Source organism: Sminthopsis crassicaudata, chromosome 3 (genome assembly GCF_048593235.1).
Source record: "Sminthopsis crassicaudata isolate SCR6 chromosome 3, ASM4859323v1, whole genome shotgun sequence".
NCBI classification, from domain to species: domain Eukaryota; kingdom Metazoa; phylum Chordata; class Mammalia; order Dasyuromorphia; family Dasyuridae; genus Sminthopsis; species Sminthopsis crassicaudata.
In genome coordinates, this window is record NC_133619.1 from 82,271,260 (window position 1) to 82,293,051 (window position 21,792).

General features: G+C 31.7%; 1 protein-coding gene across 1 annotated transcript in view; it reads right to left on the bottom strand.

Moving 5' to 3' along the window:
• The window catches only part of CDK15 (cyclin dependent kinase 15), a 99,917-nt gene that overhangs the window by 45,152 nt on the left and 32,973 nt on the right, over positions 1 to 21,792 (bottom strand). Inside the window, exon 9 of the mRNA XM_074299044.1 lies at positions 18,340 to 18,433. Within this exon, the coding sequence (XP_074155145.1) occupies positions 18,340 to 18,433 (94 nt within the window). The remainder of the gene's footprint in view (positions 1 to 18,339; positions 18,434 to 21,792) is intronic.

Sequence of the window (21,792 nt, forward strand, 5' to 3'; positions counted from 1 at the left end):
TATACATCAAAGGAACAATCTGAATCTAGGTTTTCCAGACTTCTAGATTGATATCTACCATATTGCCTTTCTAATATATTACATATCTTGAAATTCCTAGTCTCCTTTGAAACTCAGCTCAATGGTCCCTTCAGCTGTGGGTGTCTTCCTCTACAAGATTATCTTGTATCTGTTTTCTATGAGTCCTGTATATCGTTATCTATGTGCATATTATCTCTCTTGTTTGAATATGAATTCTGTGAGATAGAAACTGTTTTGTTTTTGTTTTTCTATTCCTAGTGCTTCTTACACTGCCAAGCACATAATAAGTACTTAATAAATGGATCTTGATTCATGGCAAGAATTTTTACAAACTTTAAAACTCTATAGAAATGGTAGTTATTATTATTTATCATTATCATCTCTAAAGAGTATTGGGGGAACATCTAGATGGCACAGTGGATAGAGAACTGGCCCTGAAGTCAGGAGAACCTGAGTTCAAATCCAGACTTAGATACTTAATACTTCCTAGCTGTGTGTGACCCTGAGCAAGTCACATAACCCCAATTGCCTCAGAAATTATGCTTCATTTATTTAATCCACTTAACATGTCACATTAAAAAGGATGAGTTTATGACTTTGTCTCATTATATCAAAGATTGAGAGTATAGATCCCACAAGTCTTCTACATCAAGATAGAACAAAATTTGAATAAGCATTTGAATTCCTTTTCTGTGACTTACTCACTCAATATGGACAAGTCATAATTCCTTTTTGGGATTGTTTCCCTATACATAAAATTGGGGGTGGATTAAATTTTTTGTGGTCCTTTCAGCATCTCTGATCTATCTGAAAGATTTAGAAATAAAAACTACTCTCTACATGCTAACTTTATTTTTTGTACAAGATACTGGGGAACAATATATCAAGGAGGAATGTTCAAGAGATATATAATCATTTTTTCTCATGACTTTAAAAGATAACATTATTTTTAAACAATAGTATATAGGTCAGCAATGGGATTTGTGAGTCAATAAAACTTTTGGAGAAGAGCAATTTAATGAGCAGGGAAGGATATTGATTTTTTTGAAAGTGGAAGCTGAGTAATAATAGCATGTACTTTATGCTTTGTTCAGTCTGTTGCTGTTTAAGTGGTCTAAAATTTGGATGCATTTTCATAAACATTGTGTTATCATAAACATTAAAGAGAAGTCCCCATGTTTTATTACATTGATTATAAGACAATTTCCCAAATAGAAATGGCTCTTATGGCATAACCCTGGATATTGGACTGGCCATAATGATATTTATTTATTTATATTATGTATGTATATATATATATATATACACATATATATATATACATATATATATGACTCTATGGTATATGAAAAAGCTTTCTTCACAATGATCTTTTGGAGGAGAAAATGCAAATATTATTATTTCTGTTTTGCTGATGGGAAAATGGAGGTTTGGAGTCTATAACTGTCTTCTGACTTGAGAGCCAATGTGATGAACTTGGAGTCAGGAGATGAATTCAAATCCTACTTCAAAAATTTACCAATTGTGTACAAGTCATTTCTTAAACTCTCAGTTTCCTCAAATAAAATAGTGATGTTAATATTTTTATAGTGTATTTCACAGGGCTACCGTAAGAAAGTGCTTTATAAACTTTGGAAAATGAGAATAATCATTATTTTTATTATTCAGGGCCAGTGCCCTTTCTAATGTTCTATATAACAATGTAGCAAGAGCAATTTACTTTAACAGATTAACATTTAATATCTTTAGACTATTGTCATCTATTTAATTATCTAAAATATACCTTTTACTGGTTCTGTATCCCAAAGAGATGATAAAAAAAGGAAAAAGGACCCACATGTGCAAAAATCTTTTTAGCAGCCCTTTTTGTAGTGGCAATGAACTGGAAATTGAGAGGATATCTATCAGTTGGGGAATAATGGAATAAGTTATGGTATATAAATGTAATGGAATATTATTGTTCTATACAAATTGATGAGCAAGCTGATTTCAGAAAAGCCTGTAACCACTTATATGAACTCATACTAAGTAAAGTAAGTAGAACCAAGAGAACATTGTACATGGCAACAACAGGATTATGTGATAATCAACTGTGATGAACTTGGCTCTTTTCAACAATAAGGTGATTCAAAGGCAATTCCAATAGACTTGTGATAGAAAGAATCATTTGCATTCAGAGAGAGAACTATGGAGACAACTGAATGTGCATCCATTAGAATGTCATTAGAAAGGGATATTTTCACCTTTTTTGTCATTGCTAGTTTCCTTATTTTTTTCTTTCTCATATTTTTCTCCACTTTTGATCTGATTTTTCTCATGCGACAAATTGGGAAATATATGTAAAATAACTGTACATGTTTAAACTATATTGGATTACTTATTGTCTAGAGGAGGGAGAGAAAGGGGGGAAGAAAAATCTGGAACACAACGTTTGTCAAGGGTGAATGTTGAAAACTATTTTTGCATATATTTTGAAAAATAAAAAGTTATTTTATCATCATTAAAAATGTACTTCACAGGGGCAGAGTCAAAATATGTCATAAGAGGAAGCATTTTTGCTTTAGCTCTCCAGCACACCTCCTTTACAAAAACCTATAAAATGGGTCAGCCTGAATTCAGAATGAGAAAACCAAGAAAGTCACAGTGAATCACTTTTTCCAGGTCAGGGCAGCATGATAGGGATAAAGAGAATTCTATTGCCCAGGCTCTCCCAAAAAAAGAGCCAAGAAAGAATAGAGAGGCAAAAAGCAAATCCATAGGACCCCTGAACTAGAGTTAAAAGGTGCTATCTGGAAGCTCTGTTGCCCATTACCCAGATCAAAGTCACAGAAACAGGGGAAAGAGAGTGATCATTAGAAAGTGGGGCCCTTGCTGGTACTAAACACAGAATAAGTTCCAGAAAAGTAGCTGTGTAGTTTTGAATCCAGCATAGAGAAGTGATTCAGTTTTAATCTTTAGCCCAGTACATAAGCTTTCATTAGAAAAACTAGAGTAGAAGACCAAGACCAAAGGAGAGCCAGAAGTTCAGTCACTCTGAACCTGCAGAACCTCCCAGAGAGCTAACAGTCTACTGAAACTCAACTAGAAAACAGATCCAGCTTGCAGAATTCAAATCAGGAAGACAGTGAACAGATTTCTCTCTGGATCACACCATTTTTAGAAGCATCAAAAATTTGTTGGCTCAGGAAATGAACTGTGAAAGCTGAAGAAGGATATAAAAAGACAGAAACTAAGCCAATCATCCCACATCCATTCCCTCCCCGAAGTGAACAAAACCCAAGATTAACATTGTTAGGATTACTAAGTGAGAACTGAGGTTGTCTGGATAGTTACAAGGTGAGAACTCAGGTTGACTTGATAAGAGGGGGCAAGCTCATTGGCTGAGGTGGTTCTTCCCAGAAGCCCTTGCATTATCCCACGCCCATTCTCTGGGAGAATAAAAGAGAGGACAGCACTGGGCGCAGAGCAGATCGGCCTGGAGAAGGATAAGAGCTGGAGGAGATTCAGAGCCACGATTCAAGAAGAAAGACTCTGCATTGCATCAGGCTTGACGGGGCTCTCTGCAGGAAGGGAAGTCACTTCTAAGGACAAGAGTTAACAGCAACTGCCTGGAGACAACGGTTCACTACAGGAAGAAGAATCTGTCGGAGAGATTTGAGTAGTAGACACAGCAGATCTCTTCCCAGAGAGCGATCTGGCAGCTTCTGGAGACGACAGCACGAAAGTCCAAAGTAAAGAAAAATGAGCAACAAAAACACAACCTGACCATAAAGAGCTACTGAGGAGACAAGAATACTCAAAATTCAAATTCAGAAGAAGACATTGAGTTAAAAACATCTCCAAGCAAAATTCAGATTGGAAGTTCAGATTGATCACAACAATTCCTAGAAAAGTTAAAGAAAAACCTAATTATTATTTGAAAAATTAAATGACAGCTATTGAAGAAAGTTATGAAAGGAGAATTAATTAGCAGTGTCGTTTAAAAAAAAAAAAGGTACAAAACTTTACCAAGGAAAATAATCCTTGAAATTTAGAATTGGCCAAATGGAAATTAATGACTCCATGACACATCAAGTAAAAAAAAAAACTGAAAAGAAAAAAGAAAATATTTTTCAAATATAGGAAAAACAACTGATCTGGAAAATAGATCAAGGAAAGATAAGAATCATTGGGCTACCTGAAAACCCATGAAAACTGTTGTCATACAGGAGCCACCTGACAGTGGCTGCTGAAGATCCAACCCAACAACAAAAGAGTCTAGATCTCATATTTCATAAAATCATAAAGGAAAACAGCCCAGATATCTTAGAACCAGAAGACAAAGTAGAAATTGAAAGAATACACCAAAGCTTTTTTAAATGTGCGTTGCAACCACATGTAAGGATCACAAAAAATTTGTTGACAGAAAAGGTTTCTGAATGCTTCACATCCTGCAATATCAAACATTCTACCAAGATTTAATTCTTTATGTAAAAATAAACAAGCATGTTCATTAGTATGCAAATTTGCTTTTAGCTTTAATAAATAGTAAAATTATATGCATACCAAAGAATTATTTTAAAGTGAATTTATGATTTATTATCAGTAAATGTTTTCTTTGTATACTTATTTTATATACCTATATATATATATAACACATGCTGTAACTTTATCATCACCAAGAGTCTTAGAAGGAGTATAATTAGAGGGCTTGAGTGTGACTCTATTATGTTTGGATTATCTCAAAAGAAGAATGGAAGGCTGAAGGTTGCATTGGAAGCAGAAGAAAAACATAGAAAGAAAGGGATAAATGGTTTCACACACAAAAAAAAAGGACATGCAAAGAAAGGTTTCTACAATGGAGATCAGGCAACACTTAAATGTTGCTCACATCTGAACTGGTTCAAGCAGGGAAGAATGCATACATACATTCATATATATATATATATATATATATATATATATATATATATATATATATATATATATATATGTATATATATACCCTATATATATGTATATATACACATATACAGAAACTCATCCAATAGAGAAGTAGAAAGGAAAGGGATTTAGAGAAAGTAAGGAAAGAAAGATAGGAGGGAATATAGCTTAAGGGAAGCAATAGTCATAAGCAAACCCAACTCATAAAAAGGGAATAGTGTAAAAAAAGAAGAAGAAAGATAAGAATAAGAAAATAGGTTTCAGGAAAATACACAGTTTTTGGTCAGAACTGTGTGAATGGGATGAATTCAGTAATACAACAGAATAGGATGGCATAATAGATTAGAAACAAAAATCCAATATTGTTTTTTATAAGAAATTCACTTGAAATAAATATACATATAAATTTAAAATAAAATCTATTATGCTTCAAATGAAATAAAAAAGGCAGGAGTGGGAATGATAATCTCATACAGAACGAAAGCAAAAATACACTTAGTTAAAAGAGATAAACAAGGAAACCACATCTTGTTAAAAAGAACCATAGACAATGAATTAATATCAATACTAATCATGTATATACAAAATGGCATAGCATTTAAATTCTTAAAGGAAAAATTAAATGAGTTATAGGACAGTAAAATATAGACACTAAAATTCTTACAATGGGAGTTCTAAGTACATTTCTCTCAGACTTAGATAAGTATAACTATAAAAGAAATAAGAAAGATTTTATGGAGTTAGGAAACATCTTAGAAAAGTTAGATATGATAGCTCTCTGGGGAATAGAAAGAAATATATGTTTCTCAGCTATGCATGGCATAGTCACAAAAATTGATGATTTAGGCATAAAAATGCCTTAATGGCATGGAAATGGAAATGTTAAGTCATTGTTTCTTGATCATAATGCAATAAAAATTACATTAAATAAAAGGCCTTTGGACTTTAGATTATAAATTAATTGGAAATTAAATAATTTAATCATAAAGTAAAAGTGGGTAAAAAATTATAGAAACAACCAGTAATTTCATTAAAAATAATAACAATGAGACAATGTACTGAAATTTGTAGCCAAATTCTAAATTCTCACATATAGAAAAGAGCAGATCAGCAAATTGAGCATGCAACTAAAAACATTTAGAAAGCCAACAAGTGAACACTAAAATGAAAATTCTGAAAATAAGTGATTAACAAAATTGAAAGCTTAAAAAACATTAAATTCATAAATAGAACTAGGAACTATTAAGTAAATAACAAAATAGATAAAACACACAATAAAAGAGATAAGCCTTTGATTATTAGAATCTTAAAAAGGGAAAAGAAAACAAAATTACTAGCATCAAAAATAAAAAGGTGAATTCACAACCAATGGAGAGGAAGTAGAAGCAATAATTGGCAGTTATTATGCTCAACTATGTGTCAATAAAACTTGCACTCTAATTGAAATGGATGAATATTTGCAAAAATATAAATCACCAATATTAATAGAACAGAAAAATGAATATTTAAGTACTGCTCTCTTAGAAAAAGAAATGACCAAATCATAAGTGAACTTTCTAAGAAAAAAAAAAAAAAAAGACTAGATGGATTTATAAATGATCCTACCAAACATTTAAAGAGCAATTAATTCAAATATCATATAAACTTGAAAAAAATGTAGACAAAGAAAGAGTCCTATCAAATTGCTGCTATGATGCAATTATAATCTTAATATTTAAACCAGGGAGATTCAAAACAAAAAAAGAAAACTATAAACTAATTTCTCTAAAGAGTATTGATGCAAAAATATTGAAATACAATTAAAGATATACAAAATCTTTACAATACAATATACAATATATTGTAGCAATATATCACAAAGATCATATACTGTGACCAGGCTAGATTTATACAACAAAGGCAGGACTAGATCAATATTAGGAAACTTTAGTGTAATTGACCATACTAATGATAAAACAACAAAAAGCATATGATTATTTCAAAAGAAGCAAAAAACCCAAACCAAACTTTTGATAAAATACCATACCCTTTCCTGTTAAAGATAAATAGAAGAGAGCACAGGAATAAATGAGGTTTTCCACAAATTGATAAATAGTGTCTATGTAAACCAAGCACAAGCATTATCTAGGAAATAATAAGCTGGAAACCTTTCTGATAAGATCAGGAAAGAAGAAAAGATGTCCACCATTACCATTATTTTTCAGTTTCATACTAGTAATGATAACTATAGCAATAAAAGAAAAAAAAAAAGTGGAACGAATAGACAAAGAAACAAAGCTATCACTTTTTACATGTATGATAGTTTACTTAGAGAATTCTAGAGAGTCAACTAAAAAAAATTAAAACCACTTGATAACTTCAGCCAAATTGAAGGATATAAAATAAATTCACATAAATCATCTATTCACATAAACCATCTACATTTATGTTTATTTCCAATATAATCCAGCAGGAAGAAATGGAAAGAGAAATTCTATTTAAACTAAGTACAGGAATTATGAAATATTTGGGAATATACTTGATAAAACATACTTAAGAACCATATGAACAAAATTTCAAAAAAAATTCACACAAATAAAAACAGATCTAAATAACTGAAAAATTATTAATTGCTCATGGGTTGACCAATGCAATAAAATAAAAATGATATTATACCTCAATTAATTTCTTTAATTCAGTGACATACCAATCAAATTATCAAAGAGTTACTTTATAGAATTAGAAAAAAATAACAAAATTCATCTGGAAAAACAAAAGGGTAAATATCAAAAGAATCAATGAAAAAAAAAAGTGGAAGGAAATGAGATTAGAAGAAACAGACCTTAAACTATACTACAAAGATAATAATAAAACAATTTGTCATTGGATAAGAAGAATTATAGTGATGGGTCAATAGAACAGATCAGATGTAGAGAAACAAATGCACATAGTAGCATGATATTTGATAACCCCCAAAGATCCTATCTATTGGGACAAAAATGTATTATTTGATAAAAACTATTGCCTGGGAAATAGTATGGGGAGAAACTAGGCATAGACCACTACTGCACACCACATACCAAGATAATCTCAAAACGGATACATTATTTAAATAGATATTAAAAATTATATCATAAATTAGTAGAGTACAGAAGAAATTACCTATCAAATCTATGGATAGAGGAAGAGTTCATGATGAAATAAGAGAAAAGTTCACAGAAAGTAAAATTAACAATTTTGATTACATAAAATTAAAAGAAATTTGAACAAACAAAACTAATGTACCTAAAATTAGAAGAAAAAGAAGAAACTAGAAAAATTTACAGCAAGTTTCTCTGATAAAGGTCTCATTTCTAAAACATTTAAGAACTGTATCAAATTTATAAGAATAAGAGCCATTCCTTAAATGATAAATAGTTGAGGGATATGAACAGTCCATTTTAAAAAGTATAAAATCTATCAATAGTCATATTTTTAAATGCCCTAAATAACTGGAGAAATGCAAATTAAAATGACTCCTAAGGTATTTCCTCATATTCATCAGTTTGGTTAAGATGACAGAATAAGAAAACAATATGTGGAAGGGGATGTGGGAGAATAGAGACACTAATGTACTTTTTCTTCCATAGATCTAAAATTATATTCAATTGGATAAATTTTAGTTGTTTTACCATTAGTGATTTGGAGCATATTTTCAAATGGTAACTTATAATTTGTTATTCTAATTCTTTTTATGAAGATTTTGTATCCTATAAGTAGTTCTCTAATAGGGAATATATATTTTTGTTGATTCTTTATGGATCTTGAATATGAAACTTCTATCAGTGACAATTGATGCAAATATATTTTCTCATTTAACAGTTTTTCTTATTATCTTTGTTGATTTTGGTTATGTAAAACACTTTTTTTTGGCTGTTTTATGTAATCATAATAGCCCATTTTAATCTTTTTGTAATATTCTCTACTCCCTGTTTGGGTAAGAATCTCTCCCAATCATAGCTTTAATTGGTACATCTTCCTGCCTCTATTTTTAAAAAAAATGTTTTGATCTTTCATATTCAGCTAACATATCCATTTTAAGCTTACTGTGATATTTGGTATAAGATATTAATCTAAACCTAATGTTGGCCAAACTGTTTTCTGGTTTTTAAAGAAGTTGTTCTCAAAACAGTAATTCATATTTTTTAGTTTATCAAACACTAAGTTGTCTACCATTGTTTTTGTTAATTACTTTTCTGGTCTATTCAACTCCATCCACATTTTTAAAAAGTTAAATGTTAATAATTTTAATGATTATTGTTTTTTTGTATAGTTTGGCTCTAATAATGTTATACTCACTTCACTGGTAGTTTTTTTTATTTCTCTTGAGAATCTAGTGCTTTCATTTCTCCAAATTAATTTTCTTTTCATTATTTTACCAAGTTCTAGAAATTATCTGCTTAGTAATTTGATTGGCATAGTATTATATTTGTAGATTAATTTATGTGGTGTTATAATTTTTCTTGTTATGTTCCAACCAGGAGCACTGAATATCTCTCCATTTATGTCTTTCTTCATCTCAGTAAAGTGTTCTGTAATGATTATTTTTATATTTCTTACATGTATATTGGTAGATTAATCTTGGTAGAATATTACCATAGAAAGTTATTATGCTGAGAAGGGAAGACCAAGAGACAAACTCAGAAGAGGACCACAATGTCAAAACACCTATAAACAAAACCCCAAAGAAAAATGGGAAGTTGTCTCAAGTGCCAGAAAGAACTCATGGAAGATCTCAAAAAGGAGCTTAAAAATCATTTAAGAGAGGTAGAAAAAAAATTGGGAAAAGAAATGAGAGTGATACAAGAGAATTATGAAAAAATTAATAGTTTGAAAACCTGCTTAAAAAGTAGAATTGGCCAAATGGAAAGGAGATACAAAAATCCACTGAAGAAAATAACTCCTTAAAGAGTATAATTGACCAAATAGAAAAGAAAGTACAAAAGCAAATTTAAAAAAGCAATATCATAAAAGTTAGAATTGGACAAATAGAAGATTAATGACTCTGAGACATCAAGGATCAAACAAACAAACAAAACAAAACAAAACAAAAAAAAACAAGCAAATAAAACTTTCAAAGGAATGAAAAAATGAAAGAAAATGAAAATTTTTGGGGGGTAAAATAATTTTGGAAAATAGATCCAATAGAGATAATATCAAAACCACTGTACTACCTGAAAAGCCATAATCAAAAGGATGAACTGGATAACATCTTTCTTTTTTTTTTTTTTTAATCAACTTTGTGATTTTTATTGATGGGTGACAACTTTATGTTTCTAGATATCACTAAACTGTGTACAATTAGAAACTCAACATTAGAGAAGAGCAGACAGCAAAATTAAACAAAGCAGACAAAGAAATATCAACTCTCATTATTTTGCCCATTTTTAAATCTTGTGTACACAGAAGCATAAATGCAGTTTGAAATCTTTAATAGCAATAAAGTTATAATCACCCATCTATTTAGCTAACATCTTAACTCCAAATAGTTGATCTGCAATGTATACTTCAGCAGTTTCCCATCGCATAATTATTAAAAATTATTTTCCTATTTAGAACCAGCAACTTTATTTTTTGTTCTTTCTGTACATTTTCTTTCAAAGTAAGAACTCTTTCTCCTCTAAGGACTGGTTTATATTTTTATCTTTTATCAAAAACCAAAGGGGGTAGGGAGGAGAAGGTATTTTAAAAAGTTTTTCACTTTTACAAGGAAAGATAAAATTCATTCTCACAGAAATTCACAAGTTTTGTTGCTGGTACAGGATTTCTTCTACTAGGCAATTAAACTGGGAATTAGATGCAAATCCCCCTTTATCACCACAGGAAATCAGCATTATTCAGAAATAAAGGGGCTTTTGTACTTTTTAAATCAAGCAACAGTCTTTCAACCAAATGATTTTGATTTGGAAGTTAAAAAATCAACATAAACTATGCTGTGCACAAACTCCAAGGGAGTTAATTTCTTTTCCATTCTATCCCATAGTTGTAAAGGAGAAATAAAGTTTCACTCAATAGAGCCATTAGAGAGAGGGAAAAAAGTTAGTAAGTGTTGGTATTGTAGAAAGCAGGTATCTTGCACACACAGCACAGAGAAAAGTTTTAGAGCAGGTCAACTCGGCAATAGTACAGGAGGTAGGCTGTGCGTTCAGCAGAAGGCTTCACCACCTGATACTGGTTTGGATAACATCTTTCAAGAAATTATCAAGGAGTTTTATGGAGGCAGAGCCAAGATGTCAGAGAGAACAATAAGGAGGAGAGGGACCTTCTCCTACAATCCTCAGACTAATTAGCAAATCCAGCCTCTGAATAAGTTCTGGGATGGCAGAATCAATGAATATTGGGAGTGTAACAAATTACCAGAAGAATATAATTTTCAAGATCACAAGAAAAGATCTATTTCAATTGGAACTGGAGGGATGTGGGCCAAGAACAAGCAGGCTGAGCACATATGCCAGTGCAGACAGCACAAAGTTCCAGGGTGGTGCAGATTCCTTGGGTTGGAGAATCTATGGGGAGGAATCGACAGCAGTGTTGGCTACTTTACCTAGTTGCAAGCCAGTAGATCATCAGAGACATTATAAAACATCCAACACAAACACAAAAGGTAAATAGTGAACCCTGAAATGCCAGAATCTCATGGGACATGGCCATACCCCCTCAGCACCAGGAGTGAGTCAAGTCAGACTCAACACAGCCATAGCTGCTAGTAGAGAAAGTTGCTGCTGCTTATAGAGGAAATTTGGAAAACCTCCCCTGCCCTAAAAGCAGATCCCAATTAAAAAAAAAAAAAAAAAAAAAAAAAAAAAAAAAAAAAAGAATGAGTAAAAAAAACAAAAAGAACTCTCACCATAGACAGTTTTTATGGTGAAAGAGAAGAACAGATTTCAAACCCTGAGGAGACTTAAAGCAGATTGTCTTCAGATGAAGCTCCCAAAGGTGATATAAGCTGGTCCCCATAATGCAAGGCTCTCTTAGAAGAAATTTAAAAGGATCTTAAAAGAAAGCTAGAAAAATGGGAAAAGAAATCAAAACTTTGCAAGAAAAGGCATATAACTCATTAAAAGATAGATTTGATGAAATGGAAAAAGAAAACAACTCCCAGAAAAACAGAATTTGTGAAGCAGAAAAAAAAATAACTCCTTAAAAAAACAGAATTGGCAAAATGGAAAAAAAATTCCATATAACAAAACAATTCATTTAAAAATTCAATTAGACAAATATGAAAAGAAGTAAAAAAAACTAAATAAAGAAAATAATTCACTAAAATTCAGAACTGAACAAATGGAAAGAATGACTCAATGAGATATCAGAATCAGTCAAGCAAAATTTAAAAAAAAAAATGAAAAAATAGGAAAAAATGTAAAATACCTACTTGGGAAAAAACTGACCTGGAAAATAGATCTAGGAGAAACAATTTAAAGATTATTGGACTCCCTGAAAACCATCATGAAAAAAAATGAGCTTAGATTGATTATATCAATAATCAAATTAACAAAAACCATATGATTATCACAATAAATGCAGAAAAAGCATTTGATAAAATCTAATACCCATTCCATTAGAAAACACTAGATAATATAGGAATAAATGTCATTTTCCTTAAAACAGTCAGTAGAATCTATTTAAAATCATCAGTAAGCATTATGTGTAATGGGTATAAACTAGAACCATTCCCAATAAGATTGGGGTAAAACAAGGTTGCCCACTATCACTATTACTATTCAGTATTGTATTAGAAATGCTAGCTTTGGCAATAAGAGAAGAAAAAGAGATGAAAGGAACTAGAATAAGTAACGAGGAAACCAAATTATCACTCTTCACAGATGATATGATGGTATACTTAGAGAACCCTAGAGAATCAACTAAAAAACTATCAGAAGAAATCACTAACTTTAGCAAAGTTGCAGGATACAAAATAAATCCACACAAATCATCAGCATTTTTATACATCACTAACAAAATCCAACAGCAAGAGATAAAGAGAAATTCCATTGAAAATAATTGTTGTTAGTATAAAATATTTGGGAATCTATCTGCCAAGGGAAAGTCAGAAACTATATGAGCAAAACTACAAAACACTTTTCACACAAATAAAGTCAGATTTAAACAATTGGAAAAATATCAAATGCTCTTGGATAGGTCGAGCATATATAATAAAGATGACAATACTACCTAAGCTAATCTATTTATTTAGTGTTATACCAACCAAACTCCTAAGAAACTATTTTACTGGCCTAGAAAAAATAACAACAAAATTCATATGGAAGAACAAAAGGTCAAGAATTTCAAAGGAATTAATGAAAAGAAAAGCAAATGAAGGTGGCCTAGCTGTACCTGATCTAAAATTATATTATAAAGTAGCAGTCATCAAAACTATTTGGTACTGGCTAAGAAATAGAGCAGTTGATCAGTGGAATAGTTTAGGTTCACAGAACAAAATAGTCAATGACTATGGCAATTTAGTATTTGACAAACCCAAAGACCCCAACTTTTGGGATAAGAATTTACTATTTGACAAAAACTGCTGGGAAAATTGGAAACTATTATGGCAGAAACTAGGCATTGACTCACACCTAACACTGTATACCTAGATAAGGTCAAAATGAGTTCATGATCTAGACATAAAGAATAATATTATAGACAAATTAGAAGAACACAGGATAGTTTACCTATTAGATTTGTGGAGGAGGAAGGAATTTGCAACCAAAGAAGAATTAGAGATCATTATTGATCACAAAGTAGATAATTTTGATTATATTAAATTAAAAAGTTTTTGTACAAAGAAAGCTAAAGCAGAAAAGGTTAGAAGAGAAGCAATAAACTGGGAAAACATTTTTACATTCAGAGGTTCTGATAAAGATCTCATTTCTAAAATACATAGAAAATTGACTCAAATTTTTAATAGTTCAAGCTATTCTCCAATTGATAAATGGTCAAAGGATATGAACAGACAATTTTCAGATGAAGAAATTAAAATTATTCGTAGTCATATGAAAAGATGCTCCAAATCACCATCCATCAGAGAAATGCAAATTAAGACTACTCTGAGATACCACTACATGCCTGTCAGATTGGCTAAGATGACAGGAAACAATAATAACCAATGTTGAAGGAGATGTGGGAAAACTGGGACACTGATACATTGTTGGTGGAATTATGAATGGATTCAACTATTCTGGAGAGCATTTTGGAACTCTGCTCAAAGATTTATCAAACTGTGCATACCCTTTGATCCAGCAGTGTTACTATGGAGATTATATCCCAAAGAGATCTTAAAGGAGGGAAAGGGACCCACATGTAAAAAAATGTTTGTGTCAGCCCTTCTGGAAACTGAGTGGATGCCCATCAATTAGAGAATGGCTGAATAAATTATGGTATATAAATGTTATGGAACATTATTATTCTGTAAGAAACAACCAGCAGGATGATTTCAGAGAGGCCTGGAGAAACTTAGATGAACTGATGCTAAATAAAATGAGCATAACCTGGAGATCATTATACACAGCAATGACAATGCTATATGACACTCAACTCTGATGGATGTGGCTCTCTTCAACAAAGAGATGATTCAAACCAGTTCCACTTGTTCAGTAATGAAGAGAGCCATCTACACTCAGAGAGAGGACTATGGGAACTGAGTGTGGACCACAACATAGCATTCTCACTCTCTCTGTTGTTTGCTTGCATTTTGTTTTCTTTCTTAGTTTTTTTTCTTCCTTCTTGATCTGATTTTTCTTGTACAGCAAGATAACTGTATAAATATGTATACATATAATGAATTTAACATATATTTAAACATATTTAAAATGTATTAAACTACCTTCCAGCTAAGAGAGGGGGTGGGGGAAGGAGGAGAAAATTTGGAACAAAAGGTTTTGCAAATCAATGTTGAAAAATTACCCATGCATATGTTTTGTAAATAAAAAGCTTAATTAAAAAAAGAAAGAAAGAAATTATCAAGGAAAGCTACTATGATGTCCTAGAACCAGAGAGCAAAGAATTCACTGATCGCCTCAGGAAAGAGATCCCAAAATAAAAATTCCAAGGAACATTTTAGCCAAATTTCAGAATTATCAAGAAAAAAATACTACAAGCAGCCAGAAAGAAACAATTCAAATATTGAGGAGTCACAATTAGATTATACTTGGCAGCTGCAACATTAAAGGACTGGAGGTTATGGAGCATGATATTGTGAAAGCAAAGAAGCTAGGACTATAACCAAGAATCATTTAATTCAGAAAATTAAACATAATACATCAAAGAGAAGGAAATGGTTATTCAGTGAAATAAAAGGATTTAAAACTATCATAGGAGATCAGAACAAAATAAAAAATGTGACTTCCAATATCAAAACCCAAGAGAAGCATAAACAAGTAAAAAGAGAAAAGAAAACATAAACAATTCAATAGAGCTTAACTGTTTACATCCCTACAGGGGAAGATGATATTTGTAATTCTTAAAAACTGTGTTATGAATAATACAGCTAGAAGGAATATTCATTGACAAAGTATAAGGTGAATTTGAGGGAATGGCATAACAAAAGTTAAGGAGTGGAAAAGAGTGCATGGGGACAGAAGGAAGGGAGAAACAGAATGGTGTAAATTATTTCTCATGAAGAGGTACAAAAGATCTACTACAATGGAGGAGAAGATGGCAAGGTGATCACTTCAACCTTACTCTAATCAGTATTTGATCAAAGAGGAAATAATATGCACAATCAGTTGAATATAGAAATCTATTTTGCCTGACAGGGAAGTAGGAGGGGGAGAAGATTAAGTAAGGGAGAGGGGTGCTGATGAAAGAGAGGGTAGATCAGGGGAAAGTGATAGAAGCAAAAAACTGGTGAGGAGGAAAAGGATGAAAGGAGAGAAAGGACAAAGAATAAGATGGAGGGAAATACATAGGTAGTCATTGTAACTGTGAATGTGAATGGGATAAACTTTTTCAAAAAACAGAAGCTGATAGTACAGTGAATAAAAAACCAGAATCCTATAATATGTTGTTTATAAGAAATATACCTGAAATTGAGACACACACACATAGACTAAAGGTAAAGGACTAGAGCAAAATCTATTATGCTTCATCTGTCTTGAAATCAGAGAAAGAAAAGGCAAAAATAACTTAAGTAAAAGAGATAGTAAAGTAGCATAGACAATGAAGCAATGTCAATAGTAAACATATATGTACATGATGTAGCATCCAAATTTTTAAACCTAAGTTAATTAAGTTACAACCAAACAAGAGATTGAGAACATTATAAAATGTAAAATAGATAATTTTGATTATATTAAATTAAAATTATTTTGCACGAACAAAACCAATGCAATTAAGATTGGGAGAAAAGCAGAAAGTTGGGAAACAATCTTTATAACAAATATCTCTGATAAAGACTTCATTTCTCAAATATGTGGAGAACTGAGTCAAATTTATAAGAATTGATAAATGGTCAAAGGATATGAACAGGCAATTTTCAGATAAAGAAATCAAAGCTATTTATCCTCAGGCATATAAAGAAGTTCTCTAGATAATTTTTGATTAGAGAAATGTGAATTGAATCAAATTTGAGATATCACCTCACATCTATCACAATGACTAGTATGACAAAAAGAAAATGATAAATTTTGGAAAGGATATGGGAAAACTGTTGATGGAGTTGTAAACTTGATCCAACTATTCTGGAGAACAATTTGGAACTATACTCAAAGGGCAAACATACCCTTTGATCCAGCAATATTATTATTAGGTCTGTATCCCAAAGAGATCATAAAAAAGGGAAAAGACCTATAGTAAAGTATTTATGGTGGCAAAATATTTGAAATTGAGGGGATGCCCATCAATTGGGGAATGGCTGAACAAGTTATGATATATAAATTTAATGGAATGCTATTATACAATAAGAAATGATGAACCAGCAGAGTTCAGAAAAACCTGAAAAGACTTCTCTGAATTAATATGAAATTAAATGAGCAGTACAAGGAAAACATTGTGCATAATATCAGCAACATTGTGTGAATGATCAACTATGAATGACCTAGCTCTTCTTAGCAACACAATGATCCAAGACAAGTAAAAGTACTCATGAGGGAAAATGCTATGTATATCCAGATAAAGAGATGATGGACTTTGAATGCGGACGGAAGCATAAGTTTTTCGCTTTATTCTTTTTCATAGGTTTTCCCCCCTTTTGAGCTGTTTCTTCTTCCACAACTGTGACTGATATGTTATTATGTTTCACATAATAGCATATATAAATGATATCAAATTACCTGCCATTTTCAGAAGAGGGAAAGGAAAGAAGGAAAGAAGAAAAATTTGCAACTTAAAATCTGGCAAAACTGAATGCTAAAAACTGTCTTGACATATAATTAAGAGAAAAAATTAAAATACTATTTTTAAAAATGTATTGTTCTTCAAAAGACAAAACTTTAGAGGCATTAAATAACATTGAGAAGCAAAGTGCTAAAGAAATTGAAAGGCTCTAAGATAACAAACTCTGTTGGGAAACTCCAGGTAATATTCATAATCAAGATGACTACTCAAAAGTTGGCTGCCTCCTTATCAAGTTCCTAAATAACCTGGCAGAAATTATCTAATATAAAACATTTGACCATTTAAATAAATCTATTTTCCCTAAGTTGTATATAACACCAATTGAGGGGAAAATATTAGGCCAATAGAATTACAATAAATAGCACATTTTTACTAAATTCAAATCCTTGTATTTAATAAACAGGAAGCATTTCTGAATACAGGCAATGGTGTGAATGTGTGTGAATTTTAATGGGTGGTACAAATGCTGGGGAAAGAGGCTGGGTAGTATTCTATAGCAAAAAAATTAGTTCTGGGAGAAAAATCACGAGTTGAAGTAATGAAAGAAAACAGGAAGACCTGACCTTCAAGAATAAGGAAGGTTCATGGACCACTGTAAGATCACAATAGGAATACAGTGACCTTACTCTTAGAAGGTTTATAATTGTTGCATATATGACAGTTGCCATTCATTTATTTCAGACTGGTTTTCCCTAGTTTACCCAAGCTGGAAGTGTAGCAGCTCTTCTTTGATTGGCATGGAAACCTTGACCTGCTCCATTTCCAATCAGGTCATTTTCCACTCCCTGGTTCTTCCCTCCATCTATGCTCCCATAGGTTCACCATATTAATGACACAGTGTGACACCTGATCAGCTTTAGCTTAGAATTCCCAGATTCAAGGGATCTACCAATCACAGGCTCATTTAACATAAAATGCATGCATGCCATACTCTTAATCAAGCCCTATATACAACCATACCTTAAATACAATCCTACTAAGGGTAAATTTGGTCCAAAGTTTGAAACTTAGGTTTTCCCCTAGGAATAGGATATATTTTTTTCTTACCGCCCAGATCTTCTCTAGTTGTTCAATGACATCAGAAACTCCAGGAAATAAAGGTTGGCCCTGGAGCATTTCAATAAAAATGCAGCCTGCACCCCTAGAAAAGAGAAAAAGGTGAATTTGGTACCTCTGAGGACAATACATAAATTCCAGGATGTCAGAGTTGGAAGGGATCTCAGAAGTCAAGTTCGTTCCATCCTGAAATGGAAAGTCTCTCTATAACACATCTGATAAGAGGTTACCTGACCCTTCCTTAAAGACTTTTAGTAAGGAAGAACCCACTTCCTTTGAGGTAACCCATTCCAATTTTGAATAGCTCTACTTATAAAATTCTTCTTTACCACAAATTAATTCAGTACTGTCCTAATTCTACCCATTTCTCTTAGTTATGCCCTCTGGGGCCAAACAGAACAAGTATAATCCCTCTGCTACAGAACAGCCCTTAAAATACTTAAAGACAATTTTCCTATTTCCCTCAGCTCTTCCTTTCTCCTTTAAAAAATATTTATTTTAAATTTATAGTATAAAACAAACATTTTTATAACATATAACATTTTATAGCATGTTCTCCTAACAAAATTTCAGACAGTTATTCAAGACTACCTATTGTTAGAAATTTTGGACAAATAGCAATTATGGTAAACAAATTAAGGTTCTGTAAGAAAAGATGACTATCATGAATTTGTAGAAGTGAAGGACATTTCTATGAAGCAATGCAAAGTGAGGTGAGTGGAATCTAGAGAACAATACAGACAAAGCTACAACAATGTAAATGGACAGAAATACCCCTACCATATCAAAAAACTCTAAAACAGAAAGTAATGTGATTATAATGACAAAATGTAGCTCCAAAAAAGATGAAAAAGAGTACTTTTCTCCCTTCTTCACGAAGGTGGGGATTATAGGAGTAGAACATGGGTAATAAGGTGTGTTTATATGTTGACTAGTTTCGCTGAATTTTGCTTCCACTCTTCACCAACCTCCTTCTCCATTTTAAAAATTCTTTATTATTATTTTAATTATAATTTAAATTCTTTATTATTATTAAGTGAAGAAAAATAGTTGTTCCTTGATAATAAAGGACTTATGTCCCTTGAAAGTTCATGTTTTAGAGAATTCTTTAGAAAAAAAAACAGCTAGGAATATGTAACTACAATATGTAACTACAATAACAAAAACAGCAATAATACATTTTTTAATTATTCAATTTCTGAGAAGAAAAGCAAACTGTTTAAACCAATGCAGACAAAATTAGAAGGGAAACAATAAACTGAGGGAAAAAAAATTACATTAAAGGGTTCTAATAAAGGTCTCATTTCTAAAACAGATACAGAATTAGCTCAAATTTATAAGAATTCAAGCCATTCTTTAATTGATAAATTGTCAAAGAATATGAACAGGCAATTTTCAGATGAAAAAATTAAAACCATTTCTAGTCTTATGAAAAGATGCTCTAAATCATTATTGATCAGAGAAATGCAATTAAAACAACTCTGAGTTACCACTACACTCCTCTCAGATTGGCTAAAATAATAGGAAAAGATAATGATGAATGTTGGAAGGGATGTGGGAAAACTGGGACACTAATATATTGTTGGTGGAGTTGTGAACTGATTCAACCATTCTGGAGAGCAATTTGGAACTATGCCCAAAGGACTATCAAACTGTGCATACTTTGATCGAGCAGGGATCGAGCAGGCTTATATCCTAAAGAGATCATACCCGTTCTGGTTAGTTATAATAAAAAATGTTTCCAATAGGCCAAAAGTCACTGGAATATTTTTATTATTAATTCGAGTTCTTCTTCTTCTGAATCTTCTGAGTGATACGGGGAAAGAGGATTCAGGTGATTGACTACAGGAATTAATCCTTAGACATTTGAACAAGACTCAAATAAACACATATGCATCAGTCTAGGGCTTAAACTTGGGTTCTTTTTAATCCTCAAGAGATTTTTGTTGCATGTCTAGGAGAGGTTTGTTGCCTTTTAATATTACTTTCTCATGAAGGTAACTGCTAGGAACTATTCATGAGGCTCTTTTGTTATAGTGTTCCTTAATCCAATTAAAAATTTTAAACTCACTAGGTTTGTTGTGCTTTTTCTGGAACTATTTGATTTTTCACTTTTCATCCAGATATTTGACACCATGAAATTAGTTATTCAGGTACTGCCAAACATGGAGTTGTTTGTACTGGTGAGATATGATATTAATGTTTGATATTTTTTCCATTTTCAACAAGTAAATAGTCACAAGCTTTTGGTTCTTGGTGGGGAGAGTCATGTCGAAGATAATGTTTTCCATCAGCCAAGAGATCTGACACCTCAGGAAGCACTATCTCATAGTCTCAAGGTATCATTGATTTAGTCTATCCTTATATATAGGATATCCTCAAAGTACCATTTTTAAGCTTTAGAAGCAGTTTAAAACCTTTTAAAACAGTTTAAAACACCAAGACTTTGGGGATACCCTATATTACATATAATTCCAAAAATGCAGATGATTACATCAAAATCTAAACTATATCTAACAATTATATTTTAGCACTGGAAAAGTTCCAAAGGAGATTATAGAAAAGATTTCCTCAATACTCTGGCATGAAAATTTACATTTGCCTTCATTTTTTAGATTTATTTTTCCCCAGAGATTATTAGATACTCTACCTTTATTATTTTTTACTTGTTCACAACAATTTTAGTTTTTTTTTAACAAATTTCTGTTAAACTTTCCAGTCTAAAAAAATATATCTATCATACATTTTCTCAATAGTTCCATACTAAATATTACAAAAAATTAAGTCCAAATATAGTATCACAAAGGTTTCTTCATCATTTTCATTATCTTTCTCTTTTTTCCTCTTCCTTCTTCCCTTTTTTTCCTCCTTGTTTTACCCATTTTTTTTCTTTCTCATGCTTTTCTTTTCCTTCTTTTCTTTTCCCTTTTTTTTTTTTTTTTTTTTTTTTTTTTTTTTTTTTTTTTAATCTTTCCCCTTCTTCTTTTTCTCCTCTCCACCTTCTTTCTCTTCTGGAATTTTCATTTCAGTGGCTCTCCTAGCTCTTCATATCTTCAAGGCTTCTCAGAGAATTTCTGTTCTATAGATCTACTTACTTCTAGGGTAAGGGACAGATAAAATGTTAGCTGGCATCCAACAATAAATCTTTCCAGCAGGAAGAAATGCATTGAGTTCTTTGGTGCTTCATTTGTACTTTTACCTTCAGCAAAAGATAATAACTCAGAAATTCTTTGCTATGTTCTTAAATTTCTCTTTAGTCTCACTGAATAAATCTTTCATTAAAAGGGAGCAACACTCCTTAAATTCCTAAGTCAAATTCAAAAGGGAGGAAGCATTTTAGGTGTTTTAGTCTCCACATTTTACCCTCCCTTATTGCCCCTCCACCTCCACCCTGCTAAGTACATGTAGCATATGCTAAGTTGTTTCTGGAAAAAGAGGAATTAA